Source organism: Aotus nancymaae, unplaced genomic scaffold, assembly GCF_030222135.1.
Source record: "Aotus nancymaae isolate 86718 unplaced genomic scaffold, 86718_ANA_hifiasm-v0.15.2.pri h1tg000072l, whole genome shotgun sequence".
Lineage (NCBI taxonomy): Eukaryota > Metazoa > Chordata > Mammalia > Primates > Aotidae > Aotus > Aotus nancymaae.
Genome location: NW_026988487.1, coordinates 19,110,693 through 19,134,380, shown reverse-complemented (window position 1 = coordinate 19,134,380; position 23,688 = coordinate 19,110,693). Strand labels below are relative to the sequence as shown.

At 41.2% G+C, this 23,688-nt stretch overlaps 2 protein-coding genes across 2 annotated transcripts; both read right to left on the bottom strand.

Annotated features, from left to right (window-relative positions):
- Nucleotides 1–287: 287 nt before the first annotated feature.
- CCL11 (C-C motif chemokine ligand 11) lies at nucleotides 288–2,619 on the bottom strand. The gene is made up of 3 exons (XM_012449242.2): nucleotides 2,490–2,619; nucleotides 1,164–1,275; nucleotides 288–794 (listed from the first exon to the last, which is right to left on the bottom strand). Exons 1-3 carry the CDS (start codon nucleotides 2,593–2,595, stop codon nucleotides 689–691), a joined length of 324 nt encoding a protein of 107 aa, XP_012304665.2. The 5' UTR covers nucleotides 2,596–2,619; the 3' UTR covers nucleotides 288–688.
- Nucleotides 2,620–18,871: 16,252 nt separating this feature from the next.
- On the bottom strand, nucleotides 18,872–20,891 carry LOC105715051 (C-C motif chemokine 7). Its single transcript, XM_012449243.2, has 3 exons — nucleotides 20,746–20,891; nucleotides 19,848–19,962; nucleotides 18,872–19,415 (listed from the first exon to the last, which is right to left on the bottom strand). The coding sequence occupies exons 1-3, from the start codon at nucleotides 20,849–20,851 to the stop codon at nucleotides 19,310–19,312; spliced, it is 327 nt and encodes a 108-aa protein (XP_012304666.1). The 5' UTR covers nucleotides 20,852–20,891; the 3' UTR covers nucleotides 18,872–19,309.
- Nucleotides 20,892–23,688: the final 2,797 nt, after the last annotated feature.

Here is a 23,688-nt window from a genome sequence, read left to right as displayed (position 1 = left end):
CTGGAAGACGGAGGAGTAGGGTCGGGTAGAGGGAGATACCATGGGGCTGTTAAAATAGGAAATAACTGTTGAAAATGGGAATCAGAGGGCTGGAAGGAGTTTGTCAGTTTCACCCTGCATTTCAATGAAGACCGCCTAAGCCAAAAAGTCATTTCCCAGGAACACAGTTCCCACCCCCACAACCAAGCCCCTCCTGCCCACTGTTATCTTTCTCCTGTTCAGCTCAGTGTGGATTTCCCACCAAAAATTACAACTGGGGACTATAATAAAATATGCACATATTTTATGTCTCCGTAAAACAACATTTACTTCCATTTAATGAGTCACACATTGGGTTTACAAGAACAATGAAATTTTCATGCTGATGCTCTTTGCCAGGGCCTTTACAAGATTCCAGGGAGGAAGCGGGGAGATGGGGAACATTGCCCACACATGCAAGGGGATCCAACTGGGGCTCCCTGGGGGTAAGGGGCCTGCACAAACCTTTACAGTTTAAAAATAACTGATATTCGTGGAAAAGTTTTAAAGTCTCAATAAATTAAATGCAATAGATTTTATATATAGATATATATATAATAAAACCCATTCCCTTTGGATGATAATGAGGTTATCTCAGAATGTATTATAAGAAAGGAAAACAAATCAACCAACGCTCAGGCTCTGGTTTGGTTTCAAAAATGGTGATTATTTATGGCTTTGGAGTTGAAGATTTTTGGTCCAGGTACTTCATGGAATCCTGCACCCACTTCGCCTTGGGGTCAGCACAGATATCCTTGTCCAGTTTGGTCTTGAAGCTGTGGGAGATAGAGGATGCAACTGAAAAGATTGTTTTTGAAAATTCTGCCCATTTGACCCTAAATATTTCAGGACCATTTGCCATTGGGGAAAGAGTTGCCATGGGAGGGAGGAAGGATGAGACTCCCAGGTTAGATGCTGCTCTTGATGGCCTAGTAAAGCCATCTTTGCTCTTGACTTTGATGTGACCTCAACAAGCTCACAGGCAGGGAGCTGGGAGGGAACATTCACTTGTGAAAATACATGAATTGGACTGTAGAAGTTAAACTGTCAGAATCTATGACTCCTAGTAACTGTGACACAGCTCTTGACTCTGTGCCCGAGGCATTAATTCTTTGTCTAGGGGAAGATGATCTTTGTTTACTTACACCACAGCATTATAGGGACATCTGCCACTGTTGATTCTTCTGTAGCTCTCCAGTCGCTTAAGGGGTATCTTCCTATTGGCCAGGGTAAAGCAGCAGGAGGTTGGGACGAAAGCTGAATTTTGGGGAAAAAAAAAAGAACAGAAAAAAAATGAGCCACTTGATGATACATAGACATTTCCAAGCGTGACTTTGTAAGGGAAGTTAGGAGAAAGCAAGGAATTGCAAGAGGTGGAGGTAGAATCTCTCTGCTCTGAAGTCCTGAGTGTCGGGAGGATGCTGTCCTGTGCCTTCAGCATCCTCCCCTGTGCATTAAGGACTCATCATTACTGTTGAGGGTATAAAAAAAGCTTGGTCAATGTGACAAACACTAGCTCTGTCATTATAAAGACCTATGTGGCCATGTGATAGTTATGGTGTTATTCACCAAATTTTCTCTATCTTCTGCTTTTGAGACACAAGGTGGACTTGCATTTCTTGACCACTTTTGTTTGGTTGAAGGCATTAATTAGTTTTGATCAATAAGAGAGAGGACAAAGTGACATGTGTCATTTTTGAGCCACAGTGCATTCCCTATACAAGACTCCTGAAAGCTTTCTTTTTCTTTATCACAGTATCCCTCAATGTTCCCGAGGGCAACTTTCCCGTCAGTCTAGAATCCTGAGTATAAAATGCAGAAGCCTGAGCCCATACATTATAGATATGTAGTACAAGTGAGAAAGTAACTTTTGCTAATTTAGTTAATTCTGTTAAGGCATTGATAGGTTAGAACTGTTTGTTACCATGGCATGCACTGGCTGAGTGGGACTGACACACTCAGTAAATTTGTCACCAGAGTATGGCAAAATGAGTTATGCAACAAATCCCCTAGATAATTTTCCCAAACAGTGTCAAAATATGTCACCTCAAAAGATCCCCCTGGGACCTCATTCTTCTCTTAGCCACTGTCTCTGAAAGCTGTCCTGGAGTCAAGTTAACGTGAACTTCTAATCAATAGATTTCCCACCTCCCCTACTTCCAAAAATGCCCACCATGCCCACAGTAAGAAAGAGCCTTCCTTTAGTGTGCCCCATTCCCAAACACTGTAAGGGTAGCTGAGTATGGATGCACTCAGCATCCCTCTTGAATGTGGGGAACAGCCTCGGGGTCCTGGGCTTCTCGTTCTGGCTCTTCCAGTGACTGGATGTGAGGTTGAGACATTTCTTGTCCACTCACAAAACCTGTTTCCATATCTTTCAAATGGATAATTTGCAGTGATTCTCTGAAGATTCTTGCTGACCTGGTATCTCTGGAGGTGATTACCTTTCCTGTAAGGAGTTGGGGGCTTACCTGACTGAGCGAGCCCCTGGGGGCTGAAGGCAGCTACTATGAGCAGCACCCACAGAAATGTTGCGGAGACCTTCATGCTGGAGGCCGAGGGTATGAGCTTTGGCATGAGAGGTGGTGGTTTCTGGGTTGATCTCAATCCCTCTGCTCCTCTGGCTCATCTGCCTGCCTTTTATAGGGAGCAGAGGGTGTGAGAACTTCCATGGAAGCCTTTGCATACGCAGGGTCATGATCAAGGGGGGTCCTGAACTGCTGACCAAATTCCAGATCTTAGGAAGTCAAGCAGAACAGAAGAGAGGCAAGCTAGTGGGAGGAACTTGGTCTATTTTTTATTTATCTGGATCTTGCTGTGGGAAAGGAGGGAAATATGTGATTATGAAATGAAATTAAACATCTGTAGTAGGGGAAAGAAGCAAGGAAACCAAGGGCCTGGGGGATGAGTTGAAATTAAACATCTGTAGTGGAGGAAAGGAGCAAGGAAACCAAGGGCCTTGAGGATGAGTTGATCTAAGAATCTCCCTTGATTCCTGTGCTCACATGGTGGTCTTGAGGATTTTGAAGGCCAGGAAGGGGCCCTAAAACTTCCATTAGGCTCCCATCCAGATGCAAGGAGAGCTCAGCAGCCCTGCACATGGTTGCATCTCTGTGAACCAGGAAGGATCACACACTACAGCTTTGCCACTGTGTTTTAAGATAGTGATCATAAAATCTTAGTGCCCTGCAATTTTAGCATGACAGGACATCAGAACTGGATAGTTTCTATTAATCTTGACTTCTGGGGCACTTTTAAACCATTTGCTTAGCTGCTAAAGCCCTTTTCCAAATGGAATTAAACTCCATCTCATCAAATATACCGTAGTGAAGTGGGTTTGTTTGAAACAGAATAGGCAGCCTCCTGTGCCCTTATACCCCAGGTATCTATGGAACACATTTGGAAAATCACTCATCTAGTTCCCCTCTCACTCTCTGAGCACACATTGCAGACAAGGTATCTGATGGCTAAAAATATTAAAGAGAGAGGGGGCACAAGAACCCATACATAGCCCCTTGTTTATAACACTAGGCCTACTAGTTGGAGAGGGTATAAGGGAGGCAAAGTCTTTAATGGAGTCACTGCAATGGATTACAGCCTTGAATACTGGTGTGGAGGTACTGTTAACCTGTTTCCTGGCTTTTCCTGTGCGCTCTCATATCAAATTGATTGATTGGTATGGTAGCACAGACAGAGTGTTAAAGACTCTGAGGACTTGCCTTTGGTTAGTCAAATACTGTGTTGTGGTTGACTGGTGATGTCTGCCATGGGCACAGGATTAGAGAGGGCTCTTGCTGTCCTACAAGGTCTCTGAGTGCCCATGCAGGATATTTGGTCTATAATTACCAAATAGAGGCCAAAAAGCTTGAGTCTTTCCTGTTCTTTCCTGCTCTATTGCAGGTGGGTTGGTCTAATGTAGAGTCTGAATCCAGGATGTCTGCATTTGGATGATGGCTCTGTGACTGACTAGCTATGATACCATGGACAACTTACTGAACCACTCTCTGCTGGGTTAGAGCAGGATACTAATCATGTGTACTTTAGGAAATTGTTGTGTGAATTAAATGAGTTCATTTATCTAAAGTGCGTAGAAGAACGATTAGATCACTATGGTACTCAGTGAGTAGAAGTTATTATTTTTTATTATTAGAAAATGGGGCTGGGCATGGTGGCTCATGCTTGCAATCCTAGCATTTTGGGAGGCTGAGGCGGACAGATTATTTGAGTCAGGAGTTCAAGACCAGTCTGGCCAACATGTTGAAACTCTCTCTCTACTAAAAATACAAAAAATTAGCCAGGCATAGTGGCACGTGCCGGTAGGCTCAGCTACTCAGGAAGCTAAAGCACAAGAATTGCTTGAACACAGGTTGCAGTGGGCAGAGATCATGCCACTGCACTCCAACCTGGGCAAAAGATGGAGACTCCATCTCACAAAAAAAAAAAAAAAAAAAAAAAAAAAATTTTTGTGTGTGTGGGAGCAGATTGGGAGAATACTGGAAAAGGACTCTGAGTCTGGATGTTTCTCCAAATAGTCTTCTAACTTTTTCCACTGCTTCCAAGTACAGACATGTTACCCAGGGATGGTTTCCAAGAATGCCTGCACATGTGGAAGATATGAGGTTTTAAAAAATGTATCAACAGAATAAATTTGGAATATTCTTGACCTAAAAGGTTTTTGTCTGATGTGGTTTAATGATTGTTTCTGTAGTAAGAATAATTTCTTAACTCTGGCAGGAATTTAAACGGCGTGATCAGCAAGTGACTTTTCATTTTTGTATTTTCCTCAAAAAATGGCCTTGATTTTACTTTGGATTTACTCTGAACCTGAAAAACCTCAATGGCTCAGTGGAAATAAATAAAATCAGTCTTTTGACATCCAAGCTCTGCAGTTGTTTCATCCAGCTCCCTGGCTGTCCTTAGCAAGTGGGGGCAGTTTCAAGAGCTTTGTCTTATTTTTTTTTGGAGGTTTCCTTTTCACCAGTGACCTAGAGTAGACCCATTACTTTCCTGTGATTTGGTACCTGATAAATGGGGGGACTTGATCAGGAGTGATCCTGAGTGATGGACAGGAAATGGATCCCCACCTTGTGAAAACAAAATCTTGACTTCTAAATAGTTATTTTTTCTCTTTCTTTTGGAAAAGGTATTTATTATTATTATTATATTATTATACTTTAAGTTCTGGGATATATGTGCAGAATGTGCAGTTTGTTACATAGGCATACATGTGCCATCAACCCATCATCTACATTAGGATTTGTCCTAATGGTTTCCCTCCCCTTGCCCCTAACCCACCAGCAGACCCCAGTGTGAGATGTTCTCCTCCCTGTGTTCATGTGTTCTCATTATTCAACTCCCACTTATGAATGAGAACACGTGGTGTTTGGCTTTCTGTTCCTGTGTAAGTTTGCTGAGAAGGATGGCTTCCAGCTTCATCCATGCCCCTGCAAAGGACATGAACTCATTCTTTTTTATGACTGCATAGTATTCCATGGTGTATATGTGCCACATTTTCTTTATTCAGTCTATCATTAATGGGCATTCGGGTTGGTTCCAAGTCTTTGCTATTGTAAATAGTACTGCAATAAACATACGTGTGCATGTGTCTTTATAGTAGAATAATTTATAATCCTTTGAGTACATACACAGTAATGGAATTGCTGGGTCAAATGGTATTTCTGGTTCTAGATCCTTGAGGAATTGCCACACTGTCTTCCACAATGGTTGAACTAGTTTATATACACACCAACAGTGTAAAAGTGTTCCCATTTCTCCACATCCTCTCCAGCATCTGTGGTTTCCTAACTTTTTAATGATTGCTATTCCAATTGGCACATGATAGTATCTCATTTTGTTTTTGATTTACATTTTTCTAATGATCAGTGATGATGAGCTTTTTTTCATATGTTTGTTGGCCAGATAAATGTCTTTTGAGAAGTGTCTGTTTATATCCTTCACCCACTTTTTGATGGAGTTGTTTTTTTTCTTATAAATTTGTTTAAATTCCTTGTAGATTCTGGATATTAGCCCTTTGTCAGGTGGATAGATCGCAAAAATTTTCTCCCATTCTATAGGCTGCCTCTTCCCTCTGATGATCATTTCTTTTGCTGTGCAGAAGAAGCTCTTTAGCTTAATTAGATCTCATTTGTCAATTTTGGCTTTTGTTGCAATTGCTTTTGGTGTTTTAGTCATGAAGACTTTGCCCATGCCTACATCCTGAATGGTATTGCCTTGGTTTTCTTCTAGGCTTCTTCTGGTTTTCAGTCTTATGGTTAAGTCTTTAGCCATGGATTCATCTTGAGTTAATTTTTGTATAAGGTGTAAGGAAGGGGTTCAGTTTCAGTTTCTGCATATGGCTAGCCAGTTTTCCCATCACCATTTATTAAATAGGAAACCCTTTCCCCATTGCTTGTTTTTGTCAGGTTTGTCAAAGATAAGATGGTTGTAGATTTGTGGTGTTATTTCTGCGGCCTCTGTTCTGTTTCATTGGTCTATATATCTGTTTTGGTACCAGCGCCATGCTGTTTTGTTTATTGTAGGCTTGTAGTATAGTTTGAAGTCAGGTACTGTGATGTCTCCAGCTTTGTTCTTTTTGCTGATGATTGTTTTGGCTATATGGGCACTTTTTTGGTTCCATATGAAATTTAAAGTAGTTTTTTCTAATTCTGTGAAGAAAGTCAGTGGTAGCTTGATGGGAACAGCATTGAATCTATACATTACTTTGGGAAGTATGGCCATTTTTATAGTATTGATTCTCCCTATCCATGAACATGGAATGTTTTTCCATTTGTTTGTGTCCTCTCTTATTTCCTTGAGCAGTAGTTTGTGGTTCTCCTTGAAGAGGTCCTTCACATCCCTTGTAAGTTGTATTCCTAGGTATTTTATTCCCTTTGTAGCAATTGTGAATGGGAGTTCACTCATGATTTGGCTGTTTGTTTATCTATTATTGGTGTATAGGAATTTTTACACATTGATTTTGTATCCTGAGACTTTGCTGAAGTTGCTTATAAGCTTAAGGAGTTTTGGGGCTGAGATGGTGGGGTTGTTTAAATATACAATCATGTCATCTGCAAACAGAGACAATTTGACTTACTCTCTTCCTGTTTGAATACCTTTATTTCTTTCTGTTGCCTGATTGCCCTGGGCAGAACTTCCACTACTATGTTGAATAGGTGAGAGAGGGCATCCTTTTCCTGTGCCAGTTTTCAAAAGGGAATGCTTCCAGCTTTTGCCCATTCAGTATGATATTGGCTGTGGGTTTGTCATAAATAGCTCTTATTATTTTTAGATATGATTCATCAACACCTAGTTTATTGAGTGTTTTTAGCATGAAGGGGTGTTGAATTTTATCAAAAGCCTTTTCTGCATCTTTTGAGATAATCATGTGGTTTTTGTCATTTGTTCTGTTTATGTGATAGATTACATTTATTGATTTGCATATGTTGAACCAGCTTGCATCCCAGGGATGAAGCTGATCCAATCATGGTGGATAAGTTTTTGATGTGCTGCTGGTTTTGGTTTGCCAGTATTTTATTGAGTATTTTTGCAATGTTTCAATGTTTTTCAGGGATATTGGCCTGAAATTTTCCTTTTTTGTTGTGTCCCTGCCAGGTTTTGACCATATAAAATGAGTTAGGGAGGAGTCCCTCTTTTTCTATTCTTTGGAATAGTTTCAGAAAGAATGGTACCAGCTCTGCTTTGTGTCTCTGATAGAATTCAGCTGTGAATTCATCTGGTCCTGGCCTTGTTTTTTTTGGTTGGTAGGCTATTAATTACTGCCTCTATTTCAGAACTTGTTATTGGTCTATTCAGGGATTCAACTTCTTCTTGCTTTAGTCTTGGGAGGGTGTACGTGTCCAGGAATTTATCCATTTCTTCTAGATTTTCTAGTTTATTTGCACAGAGGTGTTTATAGTATTATCTGATAGTAGTTTGTATTTCTGTGGGATCTGTGGTGATATCCCCTTTATCATTTTTTATTGTGTCTGTTTGATTCTCCTCTCTTTTCTCCTTTATTAGTCTGGCTAGCATTCTATCTATTTTGTTAATCTTTTCAAAAAACCAGTTCCTAGATTCATTGATTTTTTTGAAGGGTTTTTCGTGTCTCTATCTCCTTCAGTTCGCTCTGACCTTAGTGATTTCTCGTCTTCTGCTTGAATTTGTTTGCTCTTGCTTCTCCAGTTCTTCTAATTGTGATGTTAGGGTGTCGATTTTAGATCTTTCCTGCTTTCTCCTGTGGGTAGTTAGTGCTATAAATTTCCCTCTGAACACTGCTTTCTTTAGCTGTGTCCTAGAGATTCTGGTACTTTGTGTCTTTGTTCTCATTAGTTTCAAAGAACTTATTTATTTCTGCCTTAATTTTTTTATTTACCCAGGAGTCATTCAGGAGCAGGTTGTTCAGTTACCATGTAGTTGTGCAGATTTGAATGATTTCTTAATCCTGAGTTCTAATTTGAAATTGCACTGTGGTCTGAGAGACTGTTATGATTTCCATTCTTTTGCATTTGCTGAGGAGTGTTTTACTTCCAATTATGTGGTCAATTTTAGAAGAAGTGCTGTGTGGTGCTAAGAAGAATGTATATTCTGTTGATTTGGGGTAGAGAGTTCTGTAGATATCTATTATGTCTGCTACTATTAGATACTTAATAGATACCTAATAGTAGATATCTATTATGGTCCAGAACTGAGTTCAAGTCCTAAATATTCTTGTTAATTTTCTGTCTCATTGATCTGTCTAATATTGACAGTGGGATGTTAAAGTTTCCCACTATTATTGTGTAGGAGTCTAAGTCTCTTTGTAGGTCTCTAAGAAATTGCTTTATGAATCTGGGTGCTCCTGTATTGTGTGTGTATATATATTTAGGACAGTTAGCGCTTCTTGTTGCATTGATCCCTTTACCATTATGTAATGCCCTTCTTTGTCTTTTATGGTCTTTGTTGGTTTAAAGTCTGTTTTATCAGAGACTAGGATTGCAACCACTGCTTTTCTTTTTTTGCTTTCCATTTGCTTGCTGAATATTCCTCTATCTCTTTATTTTGAGCCTATATGTATCTTTGTACGTAAGATGGGTCTCCTGAACACGGTACACTGAGGAGTCTTGACTCTTTATTCAATTTGCCAGTCTGTGTCTCTTATTCAGGGTATTTAGCCCATTTACATTTACATTTAAGGTTAATATTGTTATATGTGAGTTTGATCCTGTCATCAAGATGCTAGCTGGGTATTTTGCACATTAGTTGATGCAGTTTCTTCATAGTGTCCTTGGTCTTTATATTTTGGTATGTTTTTGCAGTGGCTCATACCAGTTTTTTCTTTTCATATTTAGTGCTTCCTTCAGGAGCTCTTGTAAGTTAGGCCTGGTGGTGAAAAAATCCCTCAGCATTTGCTTGTCTGTAAAGGATTTTATTTGTCCTTCGCTTATGAAGCTTAGTTTGGCTGGATATGAAATTCTGGGTTGAAAATTCTTTTCTTTAAGAATGTTGAATATTGGCTCCCACTTTCTTCTGGCTTGTAGGGTTTCTGCAGAGAGATCCACTGTTATTCTGATGGGCTTCCCTTTGTAGGTAACCTGACCTTTCTCTCTGGCTGACCTTAACATTTTTTCCTCTGTTTCAACCTTGGTGAATCTGATGATTATGTGTCTTGGGGTTGCTCTTCTTGAGGCATATCTTTGTGGTGTTCTCTGTATTTCCTGAATTTGAATGTTAGCCTGTCTTGCTAGGTTGGGAAAATTCTACTGGATTATATCCTGAAGTGTGTTTTCCAACTTGGTTCCATTCTGCTCATCACTTTCAGGTACACCAATCAATCATACGTTTGGTCTTTTCACATAGTCCCATATTTCTTGGAGGCTTTGTTCATTCCTTTTTCTCCAATCTTGCCTTAATACTTTATTTCATTAAATTGATCTTCAGTCTCTAATATCCCTTCTTCCCCTTGATCAATTTGACTAATGATACTGTGTATGCTTCATGAAGTTCTCATGCTGTGTTGTTCAGCTTCATCAGGTCATTTACGTCTTCTCTAAACTGGTTATTCTAGTTAGCAGTTCCTCTAACCTTTTATTGAGGTTCTCAGCTTCCTTGCATTGGGTTAGAACATGCTCCTTTAGCTCGCAGGAATTTGTTATTACCCACCTTCTGTAGCCTACTTCTGTCAGTTTGTCAAACTCCTTCTCCATCTGGTTTTGTTCCCTTGCTGGCGAGGGGTGCTGGTACTTTGCAGGAGAAGAGGCATTCTGGTTTTTGGAATTTTCAGCATTTTTGCACTGGTTTTTCCTCATCTTTGTGGATTTATCTACCTTTGATCTTTGATGCTGATGACCTTTGTATGGGGTTTTTACATGGGCATTTTTTGGTTGATGTTGATGTTATTGCTTTCTGTTTGCTAGTTTTCCTTCTAATAGGCCCCTCTTCTTCAGGTCTGCTGGAGTTTGCTGGAGGTCCACTCCAGACCCTATTTGCCTGTGTATTACCAGCAGAGGCTGCAGAACAGCAAAGTTTGCTGCCTGCTCCTTCCTCTGGAGGCTTTGTTCAAGAGGGGCACTTACCACATGCCAGCTGGACCTCTCCTGTATGAGATATCTGTTGACCTCTGCTGGGAGGTATCTCCCAGTCAGGAGGCAAGGGGGTCAGTGATCCACTTGAGGAGGCAGTCTGTCCCGTAGAAGAGCTGGAGCACTGTGCTGGGAGATCTGCTGCTCTCTTCAGAGCCAACAGGCAGGACTATTTTAAGTCTGCTGAAGCTGTGCCCACAGCTGCCACCTCCCCTACATGCGCTGTTGTAGGGAGATGAGAGTCTTATCTATGAACTCCTGAGGCTGATGCCTTTCTTTCAGAGATGACCTGCCCAGAGAGGAGGAATCTAGAGAGGCAGTCTGACTACAGTGGCTTTGCCACACTGCTCTGGGTGCTGCCCAGTATAAACTTCCTGGCTGACTTCTAAAGAGTTTTTCAGGGTGTGCATGGTGGCTCACATCTGTAATCCCAGCACTTTGTGAGGCTGAGGTGGGAGGATCACCTGAAGTAAGGAGTTCAAGACCAGCCTGGGCAACATGGTGAAACCCCATCTCTACTATAAATAAAAAAACTAGCTGGGTGTGGTGGTGCGCATATGGAATCCTAGCTGCTTGGGATGCTGAGACAGGAGAATTGCTTGAATCTGGGAGGCAAAAGTTGAAGTGAACTGAGATCATGCCACGGCACTCCAGACTGGGCAACAGAAGGAGACTCAGAAAAAAAAAAAAAGGAAAGAAAGAAAATAAAAGAAAAAAGGAAAAAAAAGAGTTTTTCAAGGAGAGGTGAGTGATCATCATACAAGGATCCCAAGAATCAGGACTCTTGTCTTTGTTCTGCAGCTGTGTTCCAGATCTCCTCCAATATTGCAAAGTTATAGACAAACTTGAAAGAGACATTGATGTTGATTTTATCCCAACCCTCTCTTTAAAAAATAAAAATAAAATAAAATAATAGAGAGCTGAGGCTTGGAGACCAGTGACAAAATACTTAAGGCAACTGTGTGCTTTAGGCTGAGCTGGTTCTAGAGCCCCTATGTGTTGACTCCCTGTTTTCTGAGATGTGTTGTAACTCTCAGTCTCAATCTCCCTTTATGCAAAACAGGATCAATGGAGGGTTCATTACCCCTTCTTCTCAAGGCCTCTGAGGTCATGTCTGCAGTTTCTTATCACTTTTGGAAGAAAATTACACCAAACTCGATGTTAGTGTAAAAATGCTTACAGTGTGGTCCAGCAGATAGTAAATTATCAATTGCAATGCTAATCTATGCAATCTATGCAAGGATCTATCTTATTTCATTTTACAGGAGATGACTTATTTAATCCTCCCAATAAACTTATTGTGATTAAGTCAGTTTTAAAGATGAGAAAACGGAGATTTAGAGAAGTTAAGTGTCTTCCTCTTCTGTGAAGTCATTTACAGAAGTGAAGCCTGCTTCCCCGAGTTGCCATGAGGTTTTCCAAAGCTTTTTTATTTAAAATATTCTTTTTAAAAAATTTTAAAATACTTTATTTTATTAGAGATGGTGACTACCTTTGTTGTACAGGCTGGAGTGCAGTGGTGCCATTATAGCTCACTGTAGCCCTGAATTCCTGGGCCTCAAGTGATCCTCTTGCCTCAGTCTCCAGAGTAGCTAGGACTACAGGTGTGCCACCACATCTGGCTAATACTATTTTTTTTTTTGTAGAAATGTGGGTCTCGCTTTGTTGCCCAGACTGGTCTTGAACTCCTCGCTTCGAGTGATCTTCTGCCTTGGTTTCTCAAAGTGCTGGGATTGCAGAAGTGAGACACAATACTTGACCTAAAATATTCTTTTTGTTATAATCCTTTTAGGGCCATCAACTTTACTCTTTTGTACACAGGTGGAAAACTGAGGCACAGAATGCTGTAGCTATTTTCCTGGGGTGACTGGTCATTGTAATGCTAGCCTAGGCCTGTATAACAACAACAACCTCAGTGGCTTACTGCAGTATTTATGATATTTACTTTTTGTTTGTATTGTAGCCTGATGTTGCTTAGGCAGCTCTCCAAAAGTGCTCTCTTGTAAGGAGTGACTTATAGATTCAGGCTGTTTGTCAATTACATCTTTCAGATGGAACATGTTGCCTTCAAGTTTCCAGATGTGAGTGGAGAGAGGGTTGATAGATTGTGTAAGATGTTTTAAACAACTGGACATAAAAACTGCTTACATCACTTCTGCCTACATCACATTGGCCTTAACTCATCATACAATTCCAGAATAACTGCAGAGGAGCTGAGACATGAAGAGGAGTACATGAATATTTGGCAAAAACTAATAGTTTCCATTAGAATCTGTCCTTTGCTTACTTCTTCTCACACAGAGTACACAATTAATCCATCCTCAAGAGAGACAACCCAAAGTCCCATTTAGTGGTTGCACCAACCTAAATGGACACGATCTCTTGGTAATTGTTAGCCTCTCCGTCCGCTGAGAATATGGATCTACTTTGTCCAGTGACCTGTGAACTAAAAAGACAAATAATTTGCCACTTACCTAAAATTTCAAGTTTAAAAAGGACAGGGTACTTGCAATCAACACTCTCATTTATAGAAAGGAAGATGGCAGCCATCAATGACCAATGCACTGTGTCAAGCCTAAAATCCTTCAGACAGATGTTATAAAAGTCCCCCATCATTGATTAGGCTTGGTTCTCTCTCTCTGGGGAAGCTCTGTTGTCTTTCTCATCCTGGTTTCTGGTTTCTTTTGTGAGTTCCCTCCTTTTCCATTGTTCCCCCTTGGTCACCTCTGAAGTGAGTGTTGAAGAGGGACACGCTCTTTTGGGGGGCTCGGTAGCCTTTGAGGACTTCAAGCTGTACTGCTGGGCCTGGAGTTTTTCTTATTTTTGAACTTTTCAGGATCACTCATGGTTTCATTGACAATATAGTACAGCTCTTAATAATAGTGAGCTTCAGCTCTCTTAGTCGATTCCGTATGCCAGCAGCCACGGCACAAGTCCCAAGTTTCTTTCTTGATACAATTTTAAAATTATTTTTCCTCTTTCTCTCTTTCTCTCTCTCTCTCTCTCTCTGTCTCTCTCTCTCCTCTTAATGAGGCTGCGAGGTTTGAATGGCAAGACTATGACTTCAATCTGATTTTTGCCCTATGTTATTTCAACCAACTAAGTTTTTTTTTCCTTGACATTTATTGCTGATTTTTATTTCATCCTTAAATACCTTCTCTTAATATTTGAGACCTAAAAACAGATGGATTTTCCAACAACATAAGGTCCTGAATTTGTGGATTTTATTATCTTTCCTTTCTACCTTAAGACCAGTTTTTTTTTTTTTTTTTTTCTGAGCTCATCTGTTTCTTGGAATACCTCCAAAAAGGAAGACAAAAACAACCAACATGCTACTAATGTATCTTTTTCAAATTTTCCCCTTGGACCTACTATTTCAGCAGACAGCACCTGACAGATTTGACACTTCTTAACATGAATCTCTTGTTGTTGTTGTTTTTTTAACTGTGACATCAGCTTCCTCACTGCCTGCTACTAAATATCTAATTAATGCTACACATTTCCTGCCCGCCTGTGGCTGTGCAGTGGCTCACGCTTGTAATCCCAGCACTTTGGGAGGCCAAGGCGGGAGGATCACCAAGTCAGGAGTTCGAGACCAGCCTGGCCAACACAGTGAAACCCCATCTGTATTTAAAAAAAAAAATTAGCCGAGTGTGGTGGCACACACCTGTAGTCCCAGCTACTTGGGAGGCTGAGGCAGGAGAATTGCTTGAAACTGGGAGGCAGATGTTGCAGTGAGCTGAGACCATGCCATTGCACTTTAGCCTGGGTGACAGACTGAGAATCCATCTCAAAAAATAAAAGTTAAAATTAAAAAATCCTACACATTTCACCTTCTTAATGTAGCACATGATTGTGCTACTAATTCCTCTATTAATCAGGGTTAAACTAGGCTCCAAACCAGGCTTAGTGGCTTAACGCAGCAAATGTTTATTTCTTTCTCATGTCACAGTTCAAGGTAGGCCAGGTGACCCCGTGGTTTGGGGATATAAACTGCTTCCATCTTGAAATTGAACTATATGGAACACATTACCCCTAGCATTACCACAACAGAAGAAGAGAGGGCTATTTATAGGGACAAGATCTCAAAGTGGCTCACATCACTTTAGCCCTCATCCACCTGGCTAGAATTCTGTCACACAGGCCCTGGATAAATGCAATTTAGGCTGGAGAATACAGATGAGCCAAAAGATATTTGGAGGGCATTTACAGTCTCTGCTACTTAGGACTGACACGTCCAACAGCAAAATCTAGGAGGTGGGAAAGTTCCAGCAAAAAACACTTCTTATACCTAAGCCAGAAGTCACAGGTCAAGCCTGGAGACTACATTGAACTGAAATAGAGAGCACCAGGGAACCTCACTGGTCCTGAGACATGACTGAGAAATAGTCAAAAATGTGTAAGGGACACTTTCCCCACCCAACACTCCTTATCAGAGTCTTTGGTGATGGTACCTGGAAATCTGTGTTTTTAATTAGCATCTGAGTGATGTTGATGGGAATACGACTCATTGATCTACTTAAAAATCTGTGTTTTTAATTAGCACCTGAGTGATGTTGATAGGAATATGACTCATTGACTCATTGTATGACTCATACATCTCAAACTATGGGGGCTTGGTCAGGTAAGGTAACTTGCCTAAATTTCCTAGGCACATTACTGGTGTAACTAGTCTAATCTTTGAATCCCGTTGAACTCAATGCTGAGTTATATACCCACCTCTGTTCCTGTTCTTTCTAATTCTCTGTGCCCAAAGGGCACAAAGGATCCTAAGCCTGCATGAAAACACATGATATTATAATTTTTTTTTTTGAAAATGAAAAGATAAGGCTTGACAAAGACAGTTTCAGCAGATTCTGTTTGGCCTTGGGCACATGGGGCCCTTCTCTCCTTTCCTGTCCTGCCATCGGACACTCTGCTTAATATTTGCATGTATCAGAGGGCTCACTGTGTCTCACAGCATCTATTCATTCACTCCTACTTCTGGTCCGCCTGCTGGTTGTTCCCTCCTGGAATTCAAGATTATCTTCCTTATTGGTGTGAAATTAAATAATTCAAACTTCAAATAATTTAAATTTAAAGCTATTCAGACTTTGATTATTCTGAGCCTTGAGAGGAATGTGGCTATGCAATCTGAGTCATGTGACATGCACCTACAACTTCTGCCTTTTTGATTTTTCCTGTAAACAATTAAGACCGATTCATGGCAGAGATAAGACCCCTCAGATCGTTACCTCTCCTCAAGGAATAGTAAATAATCTTCCTTGGAAGGTAGCAAACTGTAACCAATCAAATAGCCGTGGCGTATGCACCTTGTCTAGTATGGAAAATGTTGTAATCTGGCTGGAACCTCTCTGTCTTCACCTATGTAATTGAAACTTTGCCGTTTGTTTGGAGTTGATACTTTTCCAAGTGGCCACCCTCAAGCTTTGTCTCTGAATGAACTCAGAACTTATTCATATTTTCGGAATCTCATTGTTTAAGGTTGACTTTGATATTTGGGGGTGAGAACTGGTGGGGTGAAGAAGGGGTAGAAAGGGATGTTGGACTTGGTCTGAACATCAGTGGTGGCAGAAATCAATAATGGGAGGCAGAATTAAATTGTCTATCTGCCACTAAGGTGTCTGATATCTCCTGATGCCTTGAGATTTTTACCTGAGGCTTTCATGGAAGTCCTGTCTCCAAGAAGTTCAGTTAGAAAGTGTCAACCATTTGTCAATAGCCTGTATTGGGTGCAGGATCCTCACTTTTCCTGCTCTTTGCCAACCTCTGGAGATGGAAATTCCTTAAAAACAGGTGGTTTCCAGATGAGGAAGGGAATTTGCTAAATCATCCGTTGGTCTCCTACTTGATTTCTTTTTATTTTATTTTATTTTAATTTAATTTAATTTTATTTTTATTGTAATTTAGGTTCTGGGGTACATGTTCAGATCATGCAGGATTGTTGCACAGGTACATACATGGCAAGGTGGTTTGCTGCCTTCATCCCCCCATCACCTATATCTGGTATTTCTCCCCTCATTATCCCTCCCTACCCTCCCCACCCCTGCTGTCCCTCCCCTGTCCCCCCTCTACTGACTGCAGCATGTGATGCTCCCCTCCCTGTGTCCACATGTTCTAATTGTTCAACACCCACCTGTGAGTGATAACATATGGTGTTTGGTTTTCTGTTCTTGTGTCAGTTTGCTGAGAATGATGTTTACCAGATTCATCCATGTCCCTATGAAGGACACAAACTCATCGTTTTTTATGGCTGTGAAGTATTCTATGGTGTATATGTGCCACATTTTCTTTATCCAGTCTATTGATGATGGACATTTGGGTTGGTTCCAGGTCTTTGCTATCGTAAATAGTGCCACAATGAACAAGCCTGTGCATGTGTCTTTATAATTGAACAATTTATAAGTCTTTGGGTATAGACCCAGTAATGGAATTGCTGGGTCAAATGGTATTTCTATCTCTAGGTCCTTGAGGAATCACCACACTGTCTTCCACAATGGTTGAACTAATTTACACTCCCACCAACAGTGTAAAATTGTTCCTACTTCTCCACATCCTCTCCAGCATCTGTTGACTCCAGATTTTTTAATGATCACCATTCTAACTGGCATGAGATGGTATCTCAATGTGGTTTTGATTTACGTTTCTCTAATGACAGTGATGACAAGTATTTTTTCATATGTTTGTTGGCCTCATCAATGTCTTCTTTTGTAAAGTGTCTGTTCATATCTGTCACCCACTTTTGAATGGGTTTGTTTTTTTTCTTGTAAATCTGTTTTAGTTCTTTGTAGATTCTAGATATTAGCCCTTTGTCAGATGGGTAGATTGCAAACATTTTTTCCCATTCTGTTGGTTGCTGGTTCACTCTAATGATTCAGGCAGCTCGTTAGGCTTTTCAACCCGGCAAAGATCTCCTGTTGTGTGGGTTGTAGAGGGCTTGGGTAGAGCGCTATATCTGGACTGAAGTCCCAGAGGGGGAGATTCCATGGTCCTCTGGTGGGTTGCACGCTCCTCCTGGATGGGGCAGTGCCTCACCTTGCCACAACTTGCCCTATTTGGTTTATACCCACTGTCTGACCAGACCCACAAAATGAAACTAGTACCTCATTTGGAATTGTGGAGACCACTTGGCTTCTGCATCTCTCATTGGGAGCTGCTTTCCGGAGCTGCCTCTTATTTGGCCATCTTGGGATCCCCCCTTGATTTCTTAATGAAAGTGATATGCAACCAACTGGAGGACCGGGGGATCTCCCCCTCTGGGACTTCAGTTCAGATACAGTGCTCTACCCAAGCCCTCTGCAACCCACAGGAGATCTTCCCCGGGCTGAAATGCCTTAGCGAGCTGCCTGAATAGGGCAAAACAGCAACTTCAGCCCTGGGGCTGTCAGCATAGATCTAGGCGGAAGCACTGGCTGATGCGGAGAAAGCCAAAAAGCCGGTGGGACGATGCTACCCGCCCCCCAGTAAGAAGGGGAAAGGAACGCAGGGAAACAGCCCAAACGGCAGGACGGGTCCCCCCGCCGCAGCACAAAGCCCAGCAGGCCAAAAAACTCTCACTGCAGAGTTAGGCACCACCCAGAACGTCAGTTAGAGAGCAACCAGGAATGGTCCAGCTCATCGGGCAGAAGGGAAGCTGCCATTGCAGAAGCTGGCCTAATTTTCCTGAGTAAATAAATGATGCAGCAGCTCCACTGAATCTGTGGGAGCCCAGCAGCACCTCCGCAGGCAGACAAAGGAAAGGCTCCCTCTCCAAGCAGCTACCTGAGATCAAAACTATATAAATCCAAGAGATGGAGAAAAACCAACTCAAGAATGAAGCCATCAAAAACCAAAACGTCTCTCCCCCACCAGGAGTTCACGACTCCTCACCAGCAATGGAACAAAGCAGGACAGAGAACGATATATTCTTATGTATTATACTAGACTAGAGAATTGATGAGAAGGGGGAAAACCAGCCAGTCACAAGGCTGATATAATAGAAGTGGAGAGAGGCCTCTGGGTAGAGCATGAGATGGTAAGAAAAAGAATGAGTCTGGAAGGGAGAAAAGGTATTTGAACAAGAGGCTGAAGCAGATGTCGGATCTGGAGCCAGTTGGTGAGTTCACATGGCCACAGCCTGCGGCTGTGTCTCCCTAACATGCAGGTGAGCCTGGTCTGGGGAAAAGCCCAGAGTCCATTATGTGCTCATATCTCCACAATGTGAGCCCAACCTCTGCAACCACGCCCTTCACCTTGTCACCCTGTTACCCCCACCAGGTTTATTACTTTATCCTTTAAAAAAAACCGTGAATATCAGCTGTTATACAAAAATACATTTTATGTGTAAATTTCAGAGTCATACATATGCAAATATGTAATTCTATAACATTATGCTTCCATAGGGACATGGTATCTTAACAATTAAAACAAATCTTTTCACTGATTCTTGCAAGGACCTAGATAATACCACCATGAGGTAGAGAAGGGAGGAGCATCTCACAGTTTTTACAGGACTGAGATGACATACGTACCCAAGGCTTTACATTCAAAACCTACCGAAGTCCATGGAAGATTAAATTAAAATATTAGTAACCTTAAAAAACTACTTGAGAAAAACCATGATTCACATTATTACGTAAGACTCATATTCCTTAGAATTAGAATAAAATAACCTCAGAACCACTCTCAGAAAGGACAGGGTATATAAATTATTTGTTTCTCAAGTCATGGCTTGGTTTCAGTTCGGTCATGAGTGTTCAAAGCTTTGGAGTTTGGGTTTTCTTGTCCAGGTCCTTCATAAAGTCCAGGACCCACATCTGTGTGGGGTCAGCACAGATCTCCTTGGCCAGTTTGGTCTTGAAGCTGTGGAGGAGAAAGGAGACAATTAGATGAAACACCTTGAGGGTTCAACCTGGGAGTATGACCAACTCTATGGTAAACCTGTCTAGCCGGTCAGCCTAGCTGATAGGGCTGCCTCAGGGATGGAGGAGAAAGAAGATAAGATAAAGGAAGGGACCTCAGAGAAGTAGCTCTTTTTGCTAGCCCAAGTGAATACCTCTTGGTTTCAGAATGAAGGAACTGAGATCTAAAGTGGTAGTTGGAAAAGGAGCTGAGAGTGAGAAGTCACATTCTTTTCTCGAATTGTTTCCCACTGGAAAATGTCTGTGATCAGGTTAGAGATGCTGTATGCATCACAGTATTTGACTCCAACTCATTCTGATACTAGTCCTATTCTCTGTGCAGGGAAGAACATAGGAGTGAGGTGGGAGGGGCAGGTGGTCATTGTCCACACACATTACAGCTTCCTGGGGACAGTGGCTGGTGGTGATTCTTCTGTAGCTCTCTAGCCTCTGCTTAGGGATTTTCTTATTGATATATCTGTAGCAGCAGGTAAAAGTGTTAATCCCATCTGCAATGAAACAACAAGAAAAGGCTGTTGAGGGTGTGTCTTGGGTCTTTCTGTTTGTAAAATAGGGAATGGTTAGAAGAAGGAGTCAGAGAGAAAGGAAGAGGTGGAGGGAAAAGCTGTCCCTCCCAAGTTCAATGTCTCTGCCCTTTGAGGCACTTCATAAACTCCCTCTCACTTTTATGGACTATGAAATAGGGATGCACCATCACCAGTTGACAGGGGAAAGGGGAATTGATGACTACTCTGGGCATTGCTAGGAGGGGCTAATATAATAATCCAATCCCTTAGAGTAAGGGTATTCCAACTATGGATCCCTTTTTAGGCTTTGAGCATTCTATGCTTGATCATGAGTTTCCCTGATACCTACCACCTCTGCAGAGCTGCTGTCTCTGGAATCTGGGCTGAATGAAGCACAGACCAGATTCTGAGTTTCCGCTGTATCTGGAAACAGCCTGCACACCCATCTCTAGGAGTCCCCTGTCTTTGATCACCCTGATCCCCAAACTCTGCTGGAAGCAGCTGGAGTGGTAACTACACCGAGAGTGTTCCCAGAGCTGCAGTCCTGGAAGGAGGTGGATTCAGGGTTCACAGCTAGAATTCTAGTTCAGGCCTTTGCCAGGAGCAGCTGTGTGGTTGGGCTCACCCCTTGTCCTTTTCTGAGTTACCTTATCTTGGAAAAGTAGCTGTTAAAGTGAGACTGTGGGTAGCATGTCTTCTTGATTGGTCCATGATAATCCAGAGAGGGGGCAATGTACTTCAAGGGGAAGGAAAAAGGGACCTTACCTGGCTGAGCAAGCCCCTGGGGGATGAAGGCAGCTGCTGTGAGCAGCAGACACAGAAGTGCTCCAGAGACTTTCATGCTGGAGGGTGAGGGCATTGGCTTCAGCATGAGAATTAGAGGTTTCTGGGTTGGTCTCAACCTCTCCGCTCCTCTGGCAGCTCTGTCTCTGCCTTTTATAGGAAGCAAAAAGAGGGTGGAGCTAGAGGGTTTTGTCATTCTGAATGAATCATAGGATGAAGTAATAAATCTTCTGAGCCAGTGCACAGTGGGGAGGATGATAGGAAATGAGAAAGGAAAGTGTGAATCGAGGGTAGCCTGTTTTCAGCTAAGACCAGGAGTGGTAGGTGAGGTAGGGTCTACATCCAGGCAGACTACAGTGTGTGATCTATGGCTATTACTAAGAGACCGGTTTCTTTGAAACGAGACACATTCTATAGAAAAAGGAAGGAATCAGGGATACCAAAGTCAAAGATATACAAGGGATATTCCCCTTTTCTCTTTGGAGCGGCATCCCCAGGACACGAGTCCAAAAAGAGACACTCAAGCCTGGGCTCAACTCTATGATAGACTCAAAAATTTTTCACCGTCTTAAATCCTGGTGGCTTTCTAAAACCCAGAGAAAAGTAAAATAGAACATTAGCAGAAAAATAGAATTCCGTACTCTTAGAATAGTACCTAAAATTGTAGTGTCTGTTCTAGTAATCTATTGCTGCATAACAACCTGCCTGAAAACAGTGACTTAAAACAATAACAATCTTATATTTTTTTGCTCTCGAATATGTCACAAGGCCTTCACTCAATGTCTGGGGTCTGGGCTAGGAGGACTTCAACAGCCGGCAGTTGGACCAGATGGAATTTATCAGGCTTCTCTCTCTCTGTTTCTCTCTCTCTCTCTCTCTCTCTCTCTCTCTCTCTCTCTGTGTGTGTGTGTGTGTGTTGGGGCGGTGCATGTGCATGTGCACGTGGGTGCATGTGCATGTGCACGTGGGTGCATGTGATCTTCCCAGTGGTTCTTCCACATGGCTAGATATTTTGCATGATGGCTTAAGGGTCCCAGGGGCAAGGGTAGGAAACATAGTCATACCTCTTAATGGGAGGTATGACTCCCATTAAAATAATTTGAGAATATCTTTTAAAACCACTATTTGTTTTATAGGTTATCAGAACTGTATAGCATACAAAGATCTTAGAATGCTGCATTTCTAAAACATCTGACTAGCTATGAAAATATTTTTCCAAGTAAGAGAATATAGGGAAAGCAAATTTATAGACAAAATCAGAGACCTTCAGTCTGAATCAGAGACAAGAGACTTCTTGTCCTCCTTCCCACACACATATCTCAGGAATACAAAGAATAAATTTTGAAAACCACTAATCTAGCTCCTCATTTCACACACACATTACAAAATCACCAACTAATTGCCCTTAATATCAGTGTAAAGAGCCCATGTGTGGGCTCCTCATGCCTATAACTGGGCCATCCATCATGGGCATGGAATGCAAAAGAGGAAAATTCTTCAATGGGGCATTGAAGCATTATACAACCTTGAACATTAATCTGGAAGCAATTCAAGGCTTTGATTCTGGTTTTAGCTTTACATCAGGTTTTATGTTACCCCTGTGACTTTGCTCAGGCTACTCATTCTCTCAATTAGCTCTTTTTCAAATTATTATTACTCCTACCTCCAGAAATTGGTCAAGAGTTGACCTACTTTCTATCTCCTTATTTATGGAGTCTTCCCAGTTCACTCTAATGTAACACAGTAGAACAGCATATTTTCTAACCCAGGGTGTACGTTCCATCCACTTGGTGCTTCTAAAAAGCAGAACCCTTTCCTTTGACTTTTCTTTCTTTTTTCCTTTTTTTTTGGGAAGACAGCTATCATGGATAAACTGCTGAGTAATCCATGAAGTTGGAATAGAACACAGGGGTCCTGCCTGGAAGTTACCTTTTCTGGATTCCTGGATGTGTCTGGACAGCAGCTCAAGGAAGTACTCAGTTGTCCCAATTGGTAAAACTTTTCTCCTTTGGAAAATCCTTACGTAAAGTCCCCCAAGATATCCCTGCCTAAGAGCCCAGAGAAAATGCCTACTTATGTTTATGATGGAAAGGCCTGTACATATCACCCACAAGAGCTGGGAATGGTGGAAATAAGAGGCTGTTGAATTGTTGCAGAATTTTGTAAAAACTTTTAAATAATTTAAAGACAATATCAGCTGGTTGCAAAAAATATGGCAAAATTAGAAATACTTATGAAAAGAACAAAATTGTTCTGCATTATCAACACCCAAAGATGTAAGTGGTTAATTTCCTTCCAGGTGAAAAAATATTTTTAACCCTTAGTTACAAAAGAATATTCTTCTTTGTCTCTAGTAACAATTTTTGTCTTAAAATATACTTGTCTGATATTATTAACAGTATAGCCACTAACTCTTTTTTGATTATCATTTCTGTGGGGTGTCTTTTCCCATATTTTTACTTTCAAATTATCTGAGATATCAAATTTACAACCTATGTCTCATAGACTGCATATAGTTGGTTTATTTTAAAATTTCATTTACTCAACCTTTGCTTTTTAGTTGGGGGTTTAATCTTTTCACATTTAGTGTACTTACTGATGAGGTAGAATTACCATCTGATATTTTCCTTTTTTAAAAAATTTACATATTTATGTCTCTTTTCTTCCTCAATTTTTTAGTCACTACTTTATGAACCATAAATATTTTCTGGTGTACCATTGTATTTCCCATTTTTATTATATATGTTTGAGTTATTTTCTTAATGGCTACCCTGGGGATTATCATTAACATGATTTATAACAACCTATTTCAGATTAATATTTTAATTTCAATAGTGTATAAAACTTGATCCTACATAGCTCTATCCCACTCCCCATCTTAATATTGTTATGGTCACAAATTATACCTTCCTACATTGTGTCCCC